This window comes from Phycodurus eques, chromosome 11, assembly GCF_024500275.1.
Source record: "Phycodurus eques isolate BA_2022a chromosome 11, UOR_Pequ_1.1, whole genome shotgun sequence".
Classification (NCBI taxonomy): domain Eukaryota; kingdom Metazoa; phylum Chordata; class Actinopteri; order Syngnathiformes; family Syngnathidae; genus Phycodurus; species Phycodurus eques.
The window spans coordinates 2885272-2906023 of record NC_084535.1 but is presented as its reverse complement, the minus strand read 5'-3'; the positions used below and the strand labels follow the sequence as shown (position 1 = coordinate 2906023).

Sequence of the window (20752 nt, the reverse complement as noted above, 5' to 3'; positions counted from 1 at the left end):
AATACATTTTGGGCAAAAATGTATGACAAAAAGTTGAATAATATTCATAAATGGATGTGAGCGTTACTGGCCACGCGCGCCTAACACTGTAAGCAAAATCTGTTCCACGCATACATTCCAAAACAATGGCTGACATTTTGCCACCAAAACTTGAAATTTAGACATTTTCTTTTTTCAGCACTTTGTTGCCGTAAGGCTTTTTTATTATTTTTTTTCATTGTATTTTTTTGCAAACTACAATGCATCACACAATTTGGTTGGAAAAGTCTTCTCGCCAGAATTGAGTGGCAATTGGTACAAAACGTTCGCGCTGCTATTATGAACAAACGGACATGAAAACGGCGAGGTCTGCCACGGTGCACTTTCACAAAAATGCCCGCGGGGATATTTTACTGCGATTTTGAAGAGGGTTAGCGTATGTTACTTCCATAACAGCCGTTAATACACATTTTCAAGGTAACCCTCCAAAAAATGACACTTTGCTACTAATTTAGTGCATGTTTTGTGTGTGTGTGTGTGTGTGTGTGTGTGTGTGTGTGTGTGTACAAAATTCGAATACAGACAATAGTTACAAAAAAATAGGATGGCATAATAGTTACAATAATATTTTGACATCATTTTTCAGATGCGTTTTCGACTAATTAACGATGGATTACGATTAGAATTGATTACTGTCCTGATGAGACTTCAGTCAGAGATAACGGAAAAATGTAACCATGACAATTACCTGTGTAAATTGACTATTTAAGGAACTATAAATGTCCCATTTTTATTACCAAATCCTAATAAATTCTCAACAAGAACTTGCCGACAAGGGCAAAGAGGCAACGAGTATGTCAAGCACACTTTAGCTCGTTGTCCTCTTAGTTCATCATGTTTTCGCTTCAAAGTCAACTGAAATATTTTACAATATTTGTCATGATTTCAAATTGACTTGAGGAAAATATTTTCCCGACACTTTTCAATAAGATTTCCTGCGAATTGCGCAAACTTTGACACACATTTTGTTCTGAGCACACTCCATTCTTTTCCTGCAATTTTTAAAGTGGGTTAGGACGTATCAGCGCGAATACATATTTTCAAGTTGCCCCGCCAAAGAATATTTACTCGCCGCTACTTAAAAAAAAAAATCAAAGCCTACTAAATTCCGGCGTGCCAATTGGGGATCGGAGGCAAACAAAATCGAGTTTGCATTTCTGTGGACTCGAGTCGGAAGGTTTTCATCGGATTCGGCAAATATGGCCGAAATGCCGTTCGGAGAATTTCCTGATATTTAACCCAACTTTTTTTTCAGATGGGTTTCACACACAAAAGCGTGAAATTTCGCCACATTTTGGGAGCACTTTTGGCATGCTGTTGCCAAGATCTATTTGGAAATGATATCAAAAGTGTACGTTAGCAAATGGACGTGAGCCCTAATGTTGCATAAAAATGGCCGACATGCCGCACAGAAACATTTGAGCACAACTTCATTCCCATTTCATTGTCAAGTTACCCCTCCCAAAACATTGCAACACATTTAGTGCATTTTTTTTGGTACAAAATCCTACTAAATTCTCACAAGAACATGCCGACAAAGAGGATAAAAGCAAAACAAATATATAGTTTGCATTCACATGGACTTAAGCGTGTCACAGTGTGGATGTCTCCATCTTAGTTCGTAATGTTTTGTTGTTGTTGTTGTTTTAAACTTCAAAGTCCCGTGACGTCGTCCAGTTCAGCTCGCATGAGGAGAAGCTTCCCAAAAATCTTTTTTAAGTTGTTTTTTTTTTTTTTTTTTACATTTTGTTTTGACACCCCTGCGTTATCCCTTATCCCTTATTCATTGATGCTCCTCCTCTCCCGGATCATCAGCTTCTTCATCTTCATACGTCGGTTCTGGAACCAGATTTTCACCTGGCGCTCGGTCAGGTTCAAGAGTCTGGCCACCTCCAGGCGCCGGTCCCGGGTCAGGTACATGTTATACAGGAACTCCTTCTCCAGCTCCAGGGTCTGGTGCTTGGTGTAGGGGCAGCGCTTCTTGCGGGTGGACTTGGCGTGGATCCAGCTGGCCGACGGGTTCTCTGCGGTGGGGGAGGGGGAAAAAAAAGAGGAAAAAAATCACCCAAAAAAAATGCAGAAAATTCTTCTCCCCCAGACAAAACAGAAATGACCAGTCACTAAACGGCCACAAAACAATCCACCAAAATGGCCGACACGCTGCACGGGAATATGTAACCGCAATATTTGTTTTCATAACATCAGCTAATGCACATTTGTTTCAAGTCACCCCCCCCAACAAAAAAATTGATTTCATTTTGTTACCGATGTCGTCTTTTATTTGATTTGAATTTTTTGGGTACAAAATCTCCTTGGAACATGCTGATGATACGGACTGTACAGTTTAGCGTCTTTTCACCTTAGTTCCGAATGTTTTTACAAAAAAGTCATATTACACAAGATTTTCCCACGTTGGGCATAATTGTTTAAGAGATATATGTGATACGTTTTTTCTCATACGTTTTCCCACGAATAAGACACATTTTGATATTTTCCGAGCGCTTGAAGTCAGTTTGAAGTCGTACAAAAAGTGTGTGTTCGCGCGTAATGAAAATGGCAAAGTCTGCCACGATACATCCCACCAAAATGGACGACATGCTCTGCGGGGAAATGTGTAATTAGGCCACAAAAATGTGTCATTTCCGCTATTTTGAGCAATTTTGCCTTCTTGCCGTACTTTATGTGCAAAATTCTGTCAGGAAAGTGCAACGTGTTCACGCGAGACTCGTTGGAAATCATCCCCAAAAATGTGTTCGTAAATAGATATGAGCTAACCTAGCGACTCCTCTCAACAAAAACGCTGAGGTCTACCACGATCAAGTCCACAAAAATGGCCGACAAGCTACGCGGTGATATATTACCGAAACATTTGACTGCAATTTCAAAGTGGTTAGGGTATGTTATTTTCAAAACATCCCTTAATGTACATTGTCAAGCAAGCCCTCCCAAAAAAAAAAAACAGAAAAAAAACGAGTTTGCGTTTCATTTTTTTGGGACAAAAATCCAAGAAAATGATAACAAGAACACGGCGACAAGAAGGCACAGCCTTTTCCGGCGCGGCGACGAGGCAAAAATAGTTTGCATTCACGTGGAGCTAAGTGCTACGTTCTTTTACCATAATTTCAGTGGTTAGACTGGCATGTGCGTTTTTTATTTTTATTTTTTTGCGGGGGACAAAATCCTGCTAAATTCTCAAAAGAACATGTCGATGAGAGGACAGCACCCCCTCGTCTGAAACGCAGCTCGCATTCACGTGCGCACTCGAGCGTGTCAGTGTCGACGCTTACCGCACACTTTAGCGAACCTCCGTCTTAGTTCGGACAGTTTCGACTCAAAAGTCGTACTGGAGGATGTCTATTTATTTGTATTTTTTTGGACAAATTTCGAAAGAAAAACGTGTCATTTTGTCACACTTTCAGAGCTCTTTGGGCACATTGTTGCAAGAATCGAGTTGGGTATCGTACAAAAAAGTCTACGTACACGAGTGCCGTCATTTCGAAGTACTTTGGCCACATCGCTTTTGCAAGCTCTTTTCAAAAGGGGTTTTGCCCAAATTTTGACACAACGTGAAATTTCGTCACATTTTCGGACACTTTGGGCATGTTGTTGCAAGAATCTAGTTTCTGATCGTGCGGAAAAAAAAAAAAAGAAAAAGTATATGTGAACAAAGGAGCCACGGGGAAAGGATTTTACCCCAGTTTCAAAGTAATGACCGCGTATTGTCATGAACACAAATTTGAAAGTGACCTGACCCCAAACAATCAATTTGCTACTTATTTACGGCACAAACTCTTTCACCGGTGCTCCGGAAAATGACTTTCTCCCCAAAATAATCCCCAGGAAGACGTTTTATGACACGCTGGCTTTTGGGCTCACCGGAGCTCAAGCCACGATTATGTCTCTATCGATTTCTTTTTATATTCCCGTTCGGCCTCCCTGCTTGCCCCCCGTGCAAAAACATCTTGTCAGGCTTTGTAGGAAGTGCAGTTATAAATCCCGACGAGTCCAAAAATCCCAAACAAGAATCCAGATATCCCGAGCTGTGTGTTTTATCGGCCTCTCTTCTCAGAGAAGCTCGGGTGAAAAAATACGGCCGGTGTTGAGCTCAGAGCAACAAATATACACGAGGCTCATCTTTCACACCAAGCGCCTCGCAGCTATTTTCAAAGCCTCTTTTTGAATTAGTTTCTTTTTTTTTGTATTTAAAATTCCCCCCCGCGGCCCGTCTTGACTTGCCAGGCTTTTTGCACACCTTTGTGTCGTGATTATGGAATCGTCTGTAAGAGCGAAACAGCAGAACACCCGAAGCGCTTTAATTCTGATTGTTACTGTCGTCAGTTTTATCCCCGACTTTTGACAATTCATTTTTATTCAGGATTGGGATGGCCTGGGGAATTCCCAATGACCTCGTCACTCTTTTAGTATAGGTGCTGGAATATTTCATAATAGCCATATGGCACAACAATTGTTTTAAAATGCAATTTTAATGTGATTTTTTTTTTTTTTTTTATTTAATTTAGCGCATTGGATGACCTGGAAAACTCTCTTTCACCATCTTGAGTTTTCAATCTTTTGGCACGCACGCTTACAGTATTGTCTTGACTGAAATGTCCTATTCGAGCTAAATATCAATTTGCTTTCATTCAAATAGTTTTTATATCATGTATTTTTTTTATATTGAACATGGAATGACCTGGAAAATTCTCACTGACTCACTTGACTTTTCACTTTTTTTTTGTGTGTGTGTGTGTTTTTTTTTTGCAAAGCACCACAGTTGTATTTTAAAAATGTGGATTGTCAATGTAAATGGTACTTCTAAACTGCTTTAATTCCTTTTTTTTTTTTTTACTTGTATTGTTTTTCTTCTTATTATTGAGCACCATGATCATCTAGAAAATGGTCACCGATGTGCAAGAATTGTCACTCTGCATTTTATGCACTGCAATACTGTATCATCGCTAAAAACAAAAATTGTTTTGAATTCATATCTTTTAAACGTTATATATATTTTTAAGACGCAGCACTGGGATGACCTACGACATTTGATGCACTGCAATAATAGCTTTTTTGTTGTTGTTGTTGTTGTTCTTTTGTTTTTTTTCTTTCCTTTCAGCTAAATAACGTTTGAACCGGAATGAAAAACGTTCGTGAGGAGCTCGACTCGTCACCCTTTGTCGCACACACAATTGCGGCTTTAATTTCAATTGCTTTCATCGATTTATTTAATCGACCCAATTCTCACGGACTTGCCTTTTCACTCACTGCACTGAAATGCTAAATCCCATCTAATTTGCTGGACTGAATTGCTCGTTTTATTTTTTTAATTTTTACATCGCACTGGGATGACCTTGACATTTTTCACCGACCAGCTTCACTTCGTTTCATTTATTTCTATTTAGATATTAAAAGTGACTGATAGTCCTCCCGTGCTTTCATCACACCTCCTATTACATATTTTGCACGTATTCGATCGTTTTACAGTCAAACTATTGAAACGTACGACGGGACACTTCATTAGGTACACCGACATTCTGGCTTTTAAAGGTCGTCATGCGGAGTTTTGCCGCGTTGATTTAATCACGCTTGGAAGCCATTTTTCGTATTTTTGCCCGTCGTGTGCTTCAAGAAAATACGCGGACAATTAGGAAGAGCTGTCAGCGCAGATGGACGGAGTACAAAGTGAGTCGAGTGAGTTGAGTGTTTTCGTGTGCAGGTGTCCCTAATGAGGTGTCCGTGGAGTGTACGTGTTGTTCACCACACCTGTGCGGCGTGCGTGGCGCGAAACGTGCGAAATAACAGCGAAAAAAAAAAACAACATTTATTTGAATGGTCAATAAAGTTTTATACATTGTCGTTGAGGCCCGCGGGACATTTATAGGCCCATAAAAGTCCCTGACACACACTTCCTTACATTCCTGCACATGCACATGCACACGCAGACACACACGGTTTGGAGACCCATATGGTTCTGGACGTGCACGTGTACCTGGGTCGGGCGGCACCGGTCGGGTTTTCCTGGCGTCGTCCTCGTCCTGCTCGTCGTCTTCCTTTTTGGGCTCCGGCTTCCTGCGCAGCTCCTCGGCCGTCCCCAGCCGCTCGAGCACCACCTCGCCCGGGCCGCCGAAGCTGGAGTCCCCGCCGGGGCTGCCGCGCGACCGAGGAGGCGAGCCGTCGGGCTTCACCGCCTCGAACCTCGGGTTGGGGTTCGACGGGCAGCCGTGCGGCTGGGTCGGGGGCGGGGGCGGGGGCGGGGGCGGCGGGCCCTCCCAGCAGCGGACGAAGCGGCCCTCCGAGGCCGGGGCGAGGTGCTCGGCGTAGTAGGGGGGCTGCTGCGGCTGCTGCTGGTGCTGGTGCTGGTGCTGGTGCTGGTGGTGGTGGTGGTGGTGGTGGCCGAGGAGGTGGTGCGGGGGGAAAAGCCCCGAGAGGGACGCGCCCGGGGCGGCCTGCAGCGGCGGGGACGACGACGACGACGCCGCCGACGCCGACGCCGATGGGGGGTTCGTCCACGGGGAGAAGCCGTTCAAGCCGCTTTGCTTGTTGGGAAAGTGTGGGGCAAAATCCGAAATGTGGGGGCCGGGGGTCCCCTCCTCCTCCTCCGCGCCACCGCGCGACGGCTTCGCCTGCAAGCCTGCCGGGAGGAAATGCGCACCGTACGGCTCCTCAGTCTGCAGCCCCATCATGGAATAATAATTTGTTAGCGACATGTTTATTTTATTATTTCAATAAAAAAGACACTTAAAGGCGACTGTAAAACCTTAGATGGGTCAGTATAGTGGCTTCCATCCTCCCCTAAAATGGTAGTAATTTTTTTCCTGCCCTTACCTTCTCCTCAGCCGCCTATTGGTTATGGCGCCGATCACATGGTCGCACTGTATTTACCCGCCAGAGCGAATAAATCAAATCATTCTTTTGTGCTCGCAAATGTGATAGGAGGCCGGACGGCTGCGCGCGCACACACGCACGAAAACTACTTTTACAGACTGAATGAAATAGCAGAGACGTTTATAAGAGCGCTAACGAGGCTGTGTGCGCGCGCGCGTGTGTGTGTGCGTGCGTGCGCGCGCGCGCGCGCGTGCTACGTCTGCTTCCACTCTGTGTTTGCATGAACAGAAATATGAATGAGACGCTTGAGAGTGACCAACTTGACAGTTTGACATTTGTTGTGATCTGCAAATGCAACTTCACTGTTTGATGCACTTTAAAATGGAGATTTACAACCGCTCCCCCCCCCCCCCCACCCCCCCAAAAGTATCCATTATTATCGTATTATTATTCGTCTTCTTCTTGTGTAGTAGATGCATACCGTAATATTTGAAAATGAATTATTCATTTTGAAATGTTCCCCCCCCCCCCCCCTTTGGCCGTTTCCTTCGTAACATGAAATATTTTTCTTTGATAGTTTGGTATTTTTATTTTTTTGTCATCCTCCACGTTAATTTTCAATGCAGACACTGCGTGTATGGAATGTTTTATGTCCAGAAATGAATGATATATATGAGCATACAAGCTGATATGTATATGCAAGATCGGATCTCGTTTTAATTCAAAATAAATACGAATGTTCCATGCTATGTGTGGCATAAGCAAATTGAGTTGCCCATTGTTGTGTATATAGAAGCTTACAGCTTCTTGACTCTGTAGCATTGTTACATTTAATTTGTAGTATAGAGTGATAATTGCAATAGGAGAACTTAAAAATATGTTTTTTTAAAAACACCGTACCGGTATATATTAGAATGAGATCATTGAGATTTCTGCCCTTCATGCCACACGCACATTGTAACAGCGCCGCCTATTGGCTGGCTGAATGAAAACTCCTATGAAATCTCATTCAATAAACATATTTATGTATCGGCACTTGAACTGAACACGGATTGATTTCAACATGAACAATCCCCCCCCCCCTGGAATTTAGCGCTTCTTGCTGCTAAATTCCACCAATCAGGCCACTGCGTGGACTTTTCCATCTGGAGCCCTGGAAAAAAAAAAAATAATAAAAAAAAAAAACAGCGAGCAGCTTGCATGCAGCCAACACTTGAGAGCGGCCGTATTTCACCTCCTAAAATGTCCTCGCTGCTTTATCGGCCGAGAATAAACCCCCGCCGGCGGGTCTGGGATGAAAGCGAGAGAGGCATGAATCAGCTCCTAAAATGTCATTAAACTCGTAGCTAGTTGCTGCGCACCGCACGGCGGCGGATGTTTCGGAGGCTTGTGCCTGCCTCCAGGGGGCGCCGTCTCCGGGGGGGGGGGGGGGGGGGGGGGGGCGCCTTCGGCCACCACAGAAGAAGTGTTGGAGTTGTGTGTGGAAAATCCTTCCTATCGATTATGCAGTGATTCTCAAAGTGCGGTTCAAGTACAAATAGTGGTACTCGGGCTCCCTCTAGTGGTATGCGAAAGAATCACTCAATTAAGTACAAATACAATGTGCAAATGAAATACAATCAATCGTATGAGAATGGAGCTTGTATCTATGCTTACAGCCTGTTTAAAACTTTTAAAAAAAAATCCAGTATAGTCCATTTTTTACTTTTCAAGTAGTCCTACTGTTTTTATATACAGTTTAGTCGTGTTTAAGTTTACAATTGACTTGCAAGAAATAGAATTCAATCTAAGTCCTGTTTGTTTTTAAACTTTGATTGTCGGTACAGTTCACGTTTGTGTGCAATACATTTGAATTGATGCATTGCGCCGATACGACACAAAACTCCAGCAGTTGCACATAATGCCTTGTTTGTATTCAGGAGGTCAAATACCCTCAGCTTAAAATAATGTATCGTTATTCTATTTTATTAAAGTGTACAATATTTACCACGGAAGGGCCACCAGCTGATGTTGATCCGGTAAATTGTACTTGTGCAACAGCTATAACGTAAAAAAAAAAAAATGTTTCATTTGACTGATGAGTAAACGTTTGAGTGCACTACATAAAAATCCCTTCATAGCGATATGGTGAATATGTTCATTTGAAAAAGGCCCGTATATTAATTTTTAAAAAATAAAACGTGAGCATCGATATTTTCCCAACTCTGACTCTCAATGATTAAAGGACCTCGCTAATGCTGTGAACCTTGGCACTTATTCCATAGTTCTGGACTTAAAAACGATGTGTGTGGATGAATTCATTTCAGTAGTCATTTTTGATAACATATTCGAATTTCAGACAGACTTCGTCAGTGACGGACAACGAGCACATTTCCTTCTTAGACTAATACGTGTTCTGTGGCCTAATTGTCACTAATTTTGAAAGTCTGAACGTTTTTTGTTGTTGTTGACAATATAAAGTTAAAATAGTGAGGTCAGAGACATTTGAGTAGGCTTGTTTTTTTTGTTGTTGAAAAAACTCGATCGCTCTTAATGTTCTATTGCAGAATGAATGCAGCCGTATCTATACACAGATTATTTTTTTCAGCTCATTTTTGTATCGCTCACCTTTGGAAAAACGTTGGGTTGATGACGTAACAGAGATGTTTGATTTGAAAGGCTTTTTGTGCGGTGGCGGCGTCGCGTGACCGCGGCGGACTTTGATAGGCACGGCTGGCCGCCGCCGCGTTTGTACCAGTTTAATCAAAGACACTCATAAATGAGCGATCTTATTTTAGCATATCACGTTAAGAATATGAGGAAGTACAGCCACTTTATAGTTTCCTACATTCATTTGTCCGCACGGCCTATGCAGCGAATTTGGTCTCCGCCCCCCCCAAAAAAGGAAAAATGCTGCGGTCCCAGTGGCAATTAGTTACTTACTGATTACTCCAAAATGGATTGATATTGAAAATGACGGCCAGTTTCATTTCCTGGAGCAAAAAGAAAATACATAAGGAGAACTTTTTAGTGAAATGTAAACCATGTGGATGCCATAGGTCCTTTTTTGTCCCCAAACCACTAAAAATGAAAGGCAGCAGAGAAAGAAAGTGCGTTGAAAACATGTGTTGAAATCCCAACAAATTCATTGTATTATTATTATTATTATTATTATTAGAATGTTGTCCGTTCATTTCAAACTATTGCATTCACCATAGCGTGTTTCTCCCTCCGGTAATGCTTTCATTCTGCTGCCATCTTTGACATATTTGCATAAAAGCGCACATGGCTTTATATCGCTCATATCACCGCATTGCACATTTGACACATAAAATAGCTCATACGTGGCGGCCACCCGATTTGCATAATTGCATTTCCGGCGAGCTGTTAATTGTGTCGCCGGTCTGCGCCGACCGGAGTCGTCAAAATGACACCGAGAAATCAATCAGGCTCTATTATCACGTCTTTTCATCACATATGCTGCTTGCTAGCGCCAGCGGAAACGGGACGCTCATCTCGCACGGGAACTCACGAGAAAGACCCTTGCGCATTTTCTTCCATATCGCTGATATCCACCTTGTACTAGTACACTCTTTGTCTCGACTAGTGTGGCCATTCGGCACACAGAGCTTCGCTACTGTATGACATTTCTGCACACTAGTCGGACAACTACACGTTACTAGTGAGGCAAAACTGTGCACTAGATGACATCTGCTTGCGACTAGTACTACGAGTGAAGCACTGGATGTTAACTGGAAGAATTTTATAATGTTAGTAGTAGCACCCAGTTGTCAACAAGTGCATACTAGTACATGGACCTTAAAATATGGCTTCACGGAAAGCCTTTTGAGTATTTTTTGTCGATATCCATGTACTAGTACCTACTTTGTCCTCACTAGTAGGATAGCGCACGAGTAGACTGACGAGGGACTCGAGGGGGGCAGTCTTACTAGTAATGTTTTTCTCCCCACTACTAGTGCCTCCGGAAGTCATTTGAGCATTTATTTCGAAGTCCTTTGTATCCATCTTAAGGTTCATGTACTAGTATGCTCTTTCTCGTCACTCGTCAGAAAGTTCACTGAATTCAGCGCTCGACTCGAGCGACTTGGCATACCGGAAAGGACAACTGCATGCTACTAGTGAGGCAAAACTCGACGAGTACTGCTATCTTCATCTTGTAGTAATTCTCCTCCCTTTCAACGATGTTAGCATGATACATTTGTACTCGTCACTAGCAGTGCGCGGATGTCGGCTCGTGCTCACTTCTGCCTCACCGGTGACGTGTAGTTGTAAGACGCGTGTGCAGAAATGTAAGGTTCACGTCAGGTGGCAAACGCCATGTGATGTTGTTGTTGTTGTTGTTGTTGTTTGACTCGAAAGGTTGATCCAATGACAATGAGGCCGGAATGCACAACAAAGCGGAAGTGCATCAACGTTTGGCCGAACAGGCCGCCGCCGCCTCTGCTGCACTTTATTGCCGCTCATTTCAAACACAATCTCCTCTTTCATCTGCCTGTCCGTGTCTGTCTGTGTGTCTGTGTGTGTGTGTTCATGACACACACACACACACACACACACACACACACACAGGCAGACAGGCTGTGGAGTGAATGTGAAGAGAGTGTATTGCCCCCAATAAAAGTGGCCGAGCTGGAGGAAATTGCGGGGCTGGGAGGCGTTGATGTGTGCGGTTCAAGTTTCAGACTTGGACTCGTCTGAGACACACACGCGCGCACACACGCGCGCACACACACGCGCACACACACGCGCACACACACGTAGGAGTTCTTGTCCCGTACTACCCTTCACACATGGATGGTACACACATGTTAGTGTGCTAACCTGGCAACAAAGTAGATTTAATAGCACTTGTAGTTGTATTAAGGGCACCCTGCAGCTAGGTTCGCTTGCGATGTTCGGTCAAACGTCGATTTCACGATTTAGCGTGAAAAGCGCCGTTGAAACAGCATCTTGGCCAATATGTATTCCTAACTGCATAACATCTGCTTCTTGTTTAAAAAGAGCGTTATACATCATTGACATCGTTCATGTTTCCATTTGATCCCAGAGTTGCATCCAAATGTATTTATATTGTGCAGCTTTATTTGGAATGTCATAAAATTAAGGAACCTATTTTGACAAGTCAACATGATTGGAGAAAAAAAATGCCATGAAGTGCTTCATAGTGACAAAATAGTGTTTAACTTCTTTTTTTTTCTTTTTGGTTGTCAAATCTTTATTAACTGCACGTGTCGTTCCAGTAACACTTTACTTCAACTCGCAGAACTGTAAAAGGAAGCGTTAACACGTAAAAACAATGAAACAAAAGAAATTGCTATGTGTAGCCGTCGTCATCTCTACAAAGAAGGAGGAGAGAAAAAACAAAAGTCAATATTGTGATGGTTGCTTGCTGCACTGAAGTCTGGTGAGGTGTAAGCTGACATTTTCTGTGATGTCACGCGGGTGCGGAAACATATCCCCCCCCCCCCCCAAATTTTGGTAAACTGAGGAGTTTTGGATTTGATCGACATTCGACTATATGTTCTCAATTTGTTTCACACTAATAAGCGGCGAAACAAAATACTTTGCTCTCCTCGTACCACCCTGCAAAGCGAATTCAGGGATTTGTTTCTAAATCCATGACACGTGTTTGATGATAATAGCTGAAAACGTGCCATGACTGAAAACTATGTCGTACTGAAATGTGGAGATACGTAGACAGTCGCGTTCAACTGTTTTTCCACCATTAAAATGTTCCGAATTCTTTGCGGGCGTGGCTAAAACGGCGCGTGACGCACCTTAAGAGTACGGAATGAGTTTTGCTTCTTTCGCCTCAGTGGCTAACCGGCGCAGTTGCGACATGCTGATCGCTAGCTAGCTATGACTACACCCCGAAAATGCGCCTTCCCTTCGACTAGTCAGCTGGCGGGGCCCGTTTTAGAGCGCCTCGTTGTTGGCTGTGAGTGTGCGCACGCCACAGAGAGAAGGCAGAAGAATGAGGGGAGAAAAAACAAGTCCAACGTGAGAGCCAGCGCGGGGACCAGGCCTCCGCACCGGCGTCGCTGCTTTAGAGAGCCTCGTTGTTGCAGCGTGGAAAAGCCCCGGAATGACCCAGCGCGATATAGTCCGGCCACTGGAGACTTTAAGCGTGAATATTTCCAAACATGTAGTTATGTGAAGGCCTAAAAAGATGCTATGTGACATACTGAGACATGCTGACATCATTCTTATTATTTCTTATTATACTTACATATCTTCAGAGCCAAGATTGTCAAAAGTGTTTTTTTTTTTAACATTCACTGGCCTCCCCTGCCAGTGAATATTATTTGGATTCGAAGTCCGTCAATGGCAGTGAATTAATCAACACAGCAATGACTTGAACTTAAATGTACTTTTTGACAAATTTCTATCCGGTTTCCAAACTCATCACGGTACAAAATCAGCTCTCATCAAAGTGCTAAATGATGTAAGGTTGAAAGCCGACTTGGGAAAGGATCCAGTCGATCATAATATACTGCTGAACAGGTTGGAAACGTGGCTAGGACGAAACGGAACAGTCCTTCGATGGTTCGGGTCCTGCCTTATTTTGTAACCGTTGGAAGTGTTCCGTCTCATCGAATGGCGAATGACCAATGGGGTCCCTCAAGGGTCAGTTCTTAACCTTGCATTAGTTTATTCAGAGAAATGATATCAATGGCACATTTGTGTGGTTGTTTGTGAAGTTTTGCAATTTTAGGGTAAGAGCTGTCACAAAAGAATATCCATATTCATTCAGCATAGCCCAAAATTTGAAACAAAACAAAACAAAAACAAAAAACTGAATGGATCTCGTAACACACCGAAAACTCCTGTTCTGTTCCTTTCTCAGGAACAGTCATCATTTTTTTCCGGGTCAAATTGACCCAGGGCATGTTTCATTGTCCAAAAGTCTTTGAAACAAAAAAAAAAAAAAAAGAGAGAGAAACAAATCCAGAGATAATATAATCACATCATTAAAAATGTTCTTACTCGACGACTTTGATTCTTTCTTATCTCGGTTTGAACATAAAGCGTCAGTTTCGGCCGAGACATAACAAAAGTCGTCGTCGTAAATCCATTCCCAATCAATAAATCAATCAATAAATGTGGCTAACATTGCCAAATAGTTGAAGCCGCCGTTGCTACGAAACATGCAAATAAATGGGAAACCTCCCCCCCCTTGCAGGAAGGAGCCAGCGTGCAAACCGCTTCAAGCCTGCTTTCCACACCTCGGCGCGAACGTGACGTCACACGCCGTCGTCGTTTGACGTACCGGTCGGTGAGCTGCACGAGACCGGAGAGAGCTGAGCACGTCGCTGCTTGTTGACGTAGACGTCGAAAGAGGGAATTCCTTCTCCGGCTCGCCAATGTGCCGCTCGGGAGGAAGAAGACAACGCGTCTTCTGTGCTCCTCCTCGCCGCACATGCGACGCGCGCGTCCACAAAAAAAACAAACAAAAAAAACGACAACAAAAAAATACATTTCGGACCGATTCAACCAAACAGTAGGAGACTTGTTTTGTAAACGCAGGATCAAATTTCCATTCCGAGCCAAATTGCAGCACAGAAAAGCATATTTTTCAAATCGAACTTTTTTACATTAGTGTTAAATAAAATGTAAGGTTGACCCTTGTGATACAATTATCATTGAATATTTGAAGCTAACGTGTGCTCTTAGCGTCTTCCATGATTGAAAGTCAAATTCTGACTCGTTTCATGGCATGACATTTGGATTGTTTTCGTTCAAAACAAAATCACTTTCGGTGTAGAATTTATTTGTCAAATATGTTCCCGACATATTTAAACCGTTCTCGCGACCTAAAAAGATCAAATGTACTTTTGCGCTTGAACGGTTTCAGTGTATACGTCATTTTGTATTCTTGAAATATAATAGTAAAGACTGCTTTAGTCACGCATTTGACAAAGAGGAATTGTTTTAGCAGGCTATAATAATTTACAGCATTTCAAATATATCACCGATCCTATAGTTTATTCCATATGATTTTCGCACATGCATCGAGCTTGCAAATGGAAACACGTTTGATGTGCAATTGTTTTGAGTATTCTTTTTATGATTGAAATGCTAACGTCAACCTGATAGTTTACCGAAGTTCTATTTCGACCTTTTTTGTTCAAGCATGCATGTGAAATCCATACTGGGCCTTTCAATGCGTTGAAAGGAGATTTGGATCATTGTTATCCATTTCGCCCCAAAGTAATGGCCACTCGAATGCGCTTGCAAGTTGTTTGTTTGTTTGTTTGTTTGTTTGTTTTTTATTACTATTAGAATTTTTATTGACGAAAGTTTTGTGTTTTCGCGTCGCAGCGAGGCGGCTCCACCGCGTCCTGCCTCCGGGCGACAGGAGAAGCGTGTTACCGGGAGCGGCGAAAATGCGGCCGTGTCGCGGGAGGACACGCCCCGCCGCCCCGCCGCCCCACGCGGGGGGCGTGGGGGGCGCTCCGGGAAGCAGCGCCAGTTTTATTTTGCAGTTGGAATGGTTGTTGTCTTCACGTCAAAGTTTAGGACGTAAAAGTCAAGATGACGCTTGGGGGAGGAAAAAAAAAACATCTCCACACTTTGACCTTGAGCCTGCCCACATGTTTTGCTCTGCGGGGTACGATTAAACGAAGGCACCGAATGTTTTTGCTGTTACAACCGTGACCGGCCTGCCTGGACTGTCTCCATGCATTTGACTTCAGTTGGATTATTATTATTATTATTATTATTATTATTATTATTTTCCTCCTCAGTGCTGCAAAAAAAAACAACCCAAAAAAAGGTTCGTCGGGATCCCGCCGCCCCAACGAGAGCCACAGTGCAGCGTCGGACCGAAACTGGATCAATTCTATCATCTCCGTGTAAACGAGACATTCGCCGATGCTGTTTTGGTCGGTTGAAGTCACACCTTTGTGGTGATGATCTACTCGATAATTACATGGAGGGCGGAATTGAAACGAGGCTGCTGACATTTGGGCTGAGCCCCCCTTTGGGTCCGAAGGGGGCTGTGGGAATGAACCGCACTCGATCCTAAATCTTTGACGGACAGCATCGCTGATGTCCAAAGCAGATTGAGTTTTGAATGTCAACCGATGAGTCTAGCAGTTGCTCGGGCTCCAAAATGGTTGGCAACGACCTCGCTGGAGTCCAGTAAATCTGAGACGAGACGGCCCGGTTCTGCTTCTGCTTCTGCTTCTGCTTCTGCTTCTGCTTCTGCTCAGGTTTTTTTTTTTTTTTTTTTTTTTATGGTCCAACGGGAAGGTTTCCTTATCGCGACTGCAGCCAAACGTCTGCTAGCGGTCGACTCGGTGGAGATTTACAAGCAATTATAGTTGGGAGAAGATTCTGCCTTTGCAAATTGAAAATGCTCATTTTTGAGTCTCGATGAACAATGTTTGTCATTGGCGCATTGAGATGTTCCCGCAGATGGAGTTGCACATATTTTCATTCGAATCGGTTCCAGTTGCCATCGGGAAACTTTTTTGGATGCTGGAAAAGGTTTGCTGTGTGTAACTGGGGACTTTGAAATGATCGCAATCATTGCGATGTTCATTGAAAATGCAGCCGGGCAGAAAAAGGGTAACACGATAAGCAGGAGCGAGCTGAACGCTACGAGTTAGCGGTTTTGACCTCAAATGGTCATCGCCGGCGCGCGAATGCTCATCGCGATTGCTAACCATTTAGCATTTTGCTGTCTGAAATTCTGTACAGCGAGACTTATACCGTACACTCAGCACCAAAATACGCAGATTAAGGTTTGAAGTCCATCCCTCGTAAATGAGAATAAAATGCATTTTAGTCGTTAAACAAATGTAAATGCAATAGTGTGCGCGTGTGTTGATTATTATTTGACCAATAATCAAAAGATTCAATAGTGACAGCCTTGGTAATGAGCAAGGCGGGGCTCCCGATGTGTGGCGGCGTCTTGTTTTTACATTCGCCACCGGTGTGCAAGTGTAAAAGGAAGTTAACGCATAACTTCCTCCGTAGCATGTGGCTAACAGCAGCCAGCGGCGTCCACGCGATCTCTTGTTCGACTGCCACCGTCGTTCTTTTAATAAAGCAGCCGAGGCGCAGATGGAGCAATAAATCCCGCTTTTAATTGACCTGCTCACTTGACAGCGGTAAAAGGTACGTCTTTGTCTTTTCCCAACGATTTATGGCGCGTGTTAGTTGCACGAGTCGGAAGCGGATTTTCCGCGTCGCGCCGTGCGCTAACTGGACAGTGACTTGCACCCCGATGGAGAAACGCGCACAATTCTCACGTTCCGGCTGCGGATTAGGGAAAAGCGACGCCCGACTTCCTGAGGATTTTCCGGCGTCCTATTCATCAAAAACGGCTCTCAAGCAAAAGCAGCCGACTGTTACTTTAAAATAATATGACTCCAATAAAAGTAATCAATAAAAAAACGAATAATGACTTACCTGCAAGTAAGAGTAAGTACACAATGGAGAAAAAAAAAAAACTCAATTACCGAGTCACTGGTGAGTATAACTTCTGATTTCATATTTTTTGAATCAGTGCATGAATGTCAAATAAGCAAGTTCAGATATTGTCCAACAAGATGACTTGTAACTCAAACAATAATCAATGACATCTTTGTGAAATCACATCAATGAAGCAAGCAAGTTCAGCCACGAAAAAAAAAAAAGTCTTCTCAAGCTCAATGTGGAGTTCTTGTAGGCTGAAATGCGGACATTTTTAGGCCGAACGTACAAAGTTGAGATTGTCTTATCTTTTTTCCCCCCCGTTTTGTTTTGGCCACTTTCATTTGTGTTAAGAATGTTCAAATGTTACTTACGGGTATTGTTTACGGTTGGGGCCATTTGGTAGTTAAAAAGTGCAACTTTCAAACAAACAAAAAAAGGAACAAAAAAAATGGCTCCCAGCCTTCTGAATTGGATTATGTTCATTTCTCCCACTGTGCGAAACATATCTGAACTCTAATCAGACATAAATAAATATGTATTGGCTACAGGTCTACGCAGTGTATTTCTATTTGTGCTTCTCAGCAGGTGTCAAAATATATACTTTCAAAGACCATAATTAACAATATGACAAAAATATAGCACGGGCAGGCCGACAAAGTCATAATTTTGTGCCATTTAGACGGATGTCTATAACTTGCTTCCGGAAAGCGTGACCCTGCTACGTCAATCAAATGACGTCATATGCGTGTGGGGCGACATGTCACAAGTGCGTAAGATCATGCGAGCCCAGGGTCAACCAGTTTTAACAACTTCGCCTGTTTTTGATGTCATTACACATGCGACAGCACTAAAACGGCCCATTACCTGCGAATGCAACACCGTTGTTAAACTTTTACAACCCGCTGGCACACACTTATGAAGACCTCGCAGAGCTGTTTGCTTTGGGTTGTGCATACACTGTGTGTGTGTGTGTGTGTGTGTGTGTGCGTGCGTGTGCGTGTGTGTCCGCGTGTGTGTCAACTACAAAAAAAAAAAAAAAAAAAAAAAAAAGACGAGACGAGAGCTTCTGTTTTTAGGCTAAGTCAAAAAAAAAATAATCAAGTAAAATGGGAAGTTGTCGTTGCAGTGCTTGTTGTACAGCCCCAATGTTAAAATAAAAAATAAAAAAATGTCAATTAAAAGTGAGCATTTTTCTTTTAGATTAGTCGATAGTGTACCTAATGACGTGTCCCGTGCCTGCATGGTTGAAAAAGTGCGCACACAACAATATCAAACAATCCCTCACGTTTTTATTTTTTTAATTTCTTATTTTTTTATTTTAATGCATAAAATGTGAGAATCCTTGACGGTTTGCGTACATTTTTTTTTTTTTTTTGGGCGAGCTTCCCTTGCAGTGCGATTGGGCCCAAAATCGATGCGAAAGCTTATCTGGGCTCGACTGCTCGAACGCTCATCCGCCCTCGTGACCTGCAGAGCAAATATGAAAAAGAAAAAGAAAAAAGAAGAAGAAAAAACAAACAACAAAAACAAACAACAACAATTGTGAGGTCTTGCGGGGGAAACGTTGCAGCTCAGGACGGAAATTCTGTTCAGTTTCTAAAAATGTTGAAGGAAACGAGGCAGAACTGGATGATAAACAAACAAACAAACAAACAAAAAAAGTCTTTTTGGTGGCAACTTATCAATGAGACCCAACACGAAACGAAAAATATCAGAACCATTTCAGAAAGATTAGCAGCCACCCTGCACGTAAAATGCAACACTTCATTAGCACATGATCAAATTATTCAATACATGTTCCTATCGCTTTTTAATGTTAATAATAATAATAATCGTGATTTTTTTTTCTAAGCACCTTTTGTGGCCCCTTAAGGACATTGTACGTCAACAAAGTATTAAACAAAAGAAATCAAACAATGAGAAGAAGAACAGAGACGGCGCTGAAAGAAAGAAAACAAAAATGAAACCACTGCAAAAAATCTGTTTTGCAAACTTTGCAATTAATATGTTTGAGTGAAATGAAGAATTTCTTTCCTGGCAAAAATAACTGAAATTCCAATGACGAATATTGTCGTCCTTTAAAGCCTTTTTTTTGTTTTCCCCCGTGGAAAATTGCAAATGGTCGAAAGGTCCTGCATCGCTATCATTATCATTATTATTATTATTTTTAAACAGAGCTTTTGGTCATCAACATATCCATAAAACATGTACAAGATATTATCTCAAATATATACACACCTCACGTGCAAATTAGACGCATCTTTTTTCGTCTTATGCACGTTATTCCCCCCCCCCCCCCCCCCCATTTTTTGGGGTATATTTTATAAAAAAATAAACAATTCCACTCAGTGTTGTTGACGGCCCGCCATCAACAATGTGTGTGTGTGTGTGCGTGTGTGTGGACATCTGTCCTCTTGACATTAGCGTCTTTTGTCGTCGTCTTTTTAATTGGACACTCTCGGACCGCCAAGTCCAATAAACGGCGACGCCCCCTCCCCCAACCCCCACTGCCCCCCAACCCCCCCTAAAGTGACTTTGAACCAAAGTGTCACAAAGTGTGCACGCACGCAAGCAAATGGCGTGTCCTCAATGGGCACGCGCACGCGCACACTTTGTTTCAGTCAATGCGCCCAAATTCATTTTGAATTCATTTCCGACGCTCAAATTGTGCACGTGACCGTTGAAACAATTCTAATCTTGAACGTTGCCAATCACTGCCGGCGTTCGTGTCAATAGAGACTTTTAATAAGCTCTCTATTCCCCCCCCCCCCCTAATGAATCGTTCTTAATTGTTGTTATCCTCTCATATCAACCGTGTGCATAAAGCCAAGTCCACGTGGCTGTAATCAATATGAATATTCATAAAGGCAAGTAAACTTGGCTGCAATGAAGATGAACATTCAGTAGTAAAAGTGCCATTTTTTTTCCCATTTCAGCTGTCAGAAGCTTTTGTGTGTGCGTGTGTTTGCTTTATTCGACGAAATCTCACTGAATTTCAAAGCCAAATGTATTACATTGATGAATTCATCGACTCCCTTTTTAAATGGAAATAAATGATTCATAGGAGATGATATAATATTTTAAAATTGGGAAAAACCGCTACTGGAGGGCTTAACAGTATACGAAGCGTGACAGTTTTAAAAAAAAAATTTAAATTGTGAAATCTAAACCGTCCAATTATAGAATTCCACACGCACGCACCCTGCGTCGTTTCGTATTTTAAAAATGGAAATAAAAGATTCTAGAAAATACATAAAACATGTCAACATGTGTGTGCTTTATTTATTGTTATTTTTTCTTTGATTAAATTACAAAATATGAAACGAATTATGCAGTAGAGTGTAAGGTTGCATTCGTAAAAATACCGCAGGGCTTATAATGAAAAGTGGAACCACCTTTTTTGTGATAATGCAATTATTTTGCATATCATATTCCGTCCTATTTCTCGCCGCCTGCGTTTTTTTGT

The 20752-nt window shown here is 42.6% G+C and overlaps 1 protein-coding gene across 1 annotated transcript; it reads right to left on the bottom strand.

Annotated features, from left to right (window-relative positions):
- Nucleotides 1-1818: 1818 nt before the first annotated feature.
- On the bottom strand, nt 1819-6743 carry LOC133410181 (homeobox protein Hox-D9b-like). The gene is made up of 2 exons (XM_061691008.1): nt 6026-6743; nt 1819-2063 (listed from the first exon to the last, which is right to left on the bottom strand). The coding sequence occupies exons 1-2, from the start codon at nt 6741-6743 to the stop codon at nt 1819-1821; spliced, it is 963 nt and encodes a 320-aa protein (XP_061546992.1).
- Between the last annotated feature and the right edge of the window lie 14009 nt (nt 6744-20752).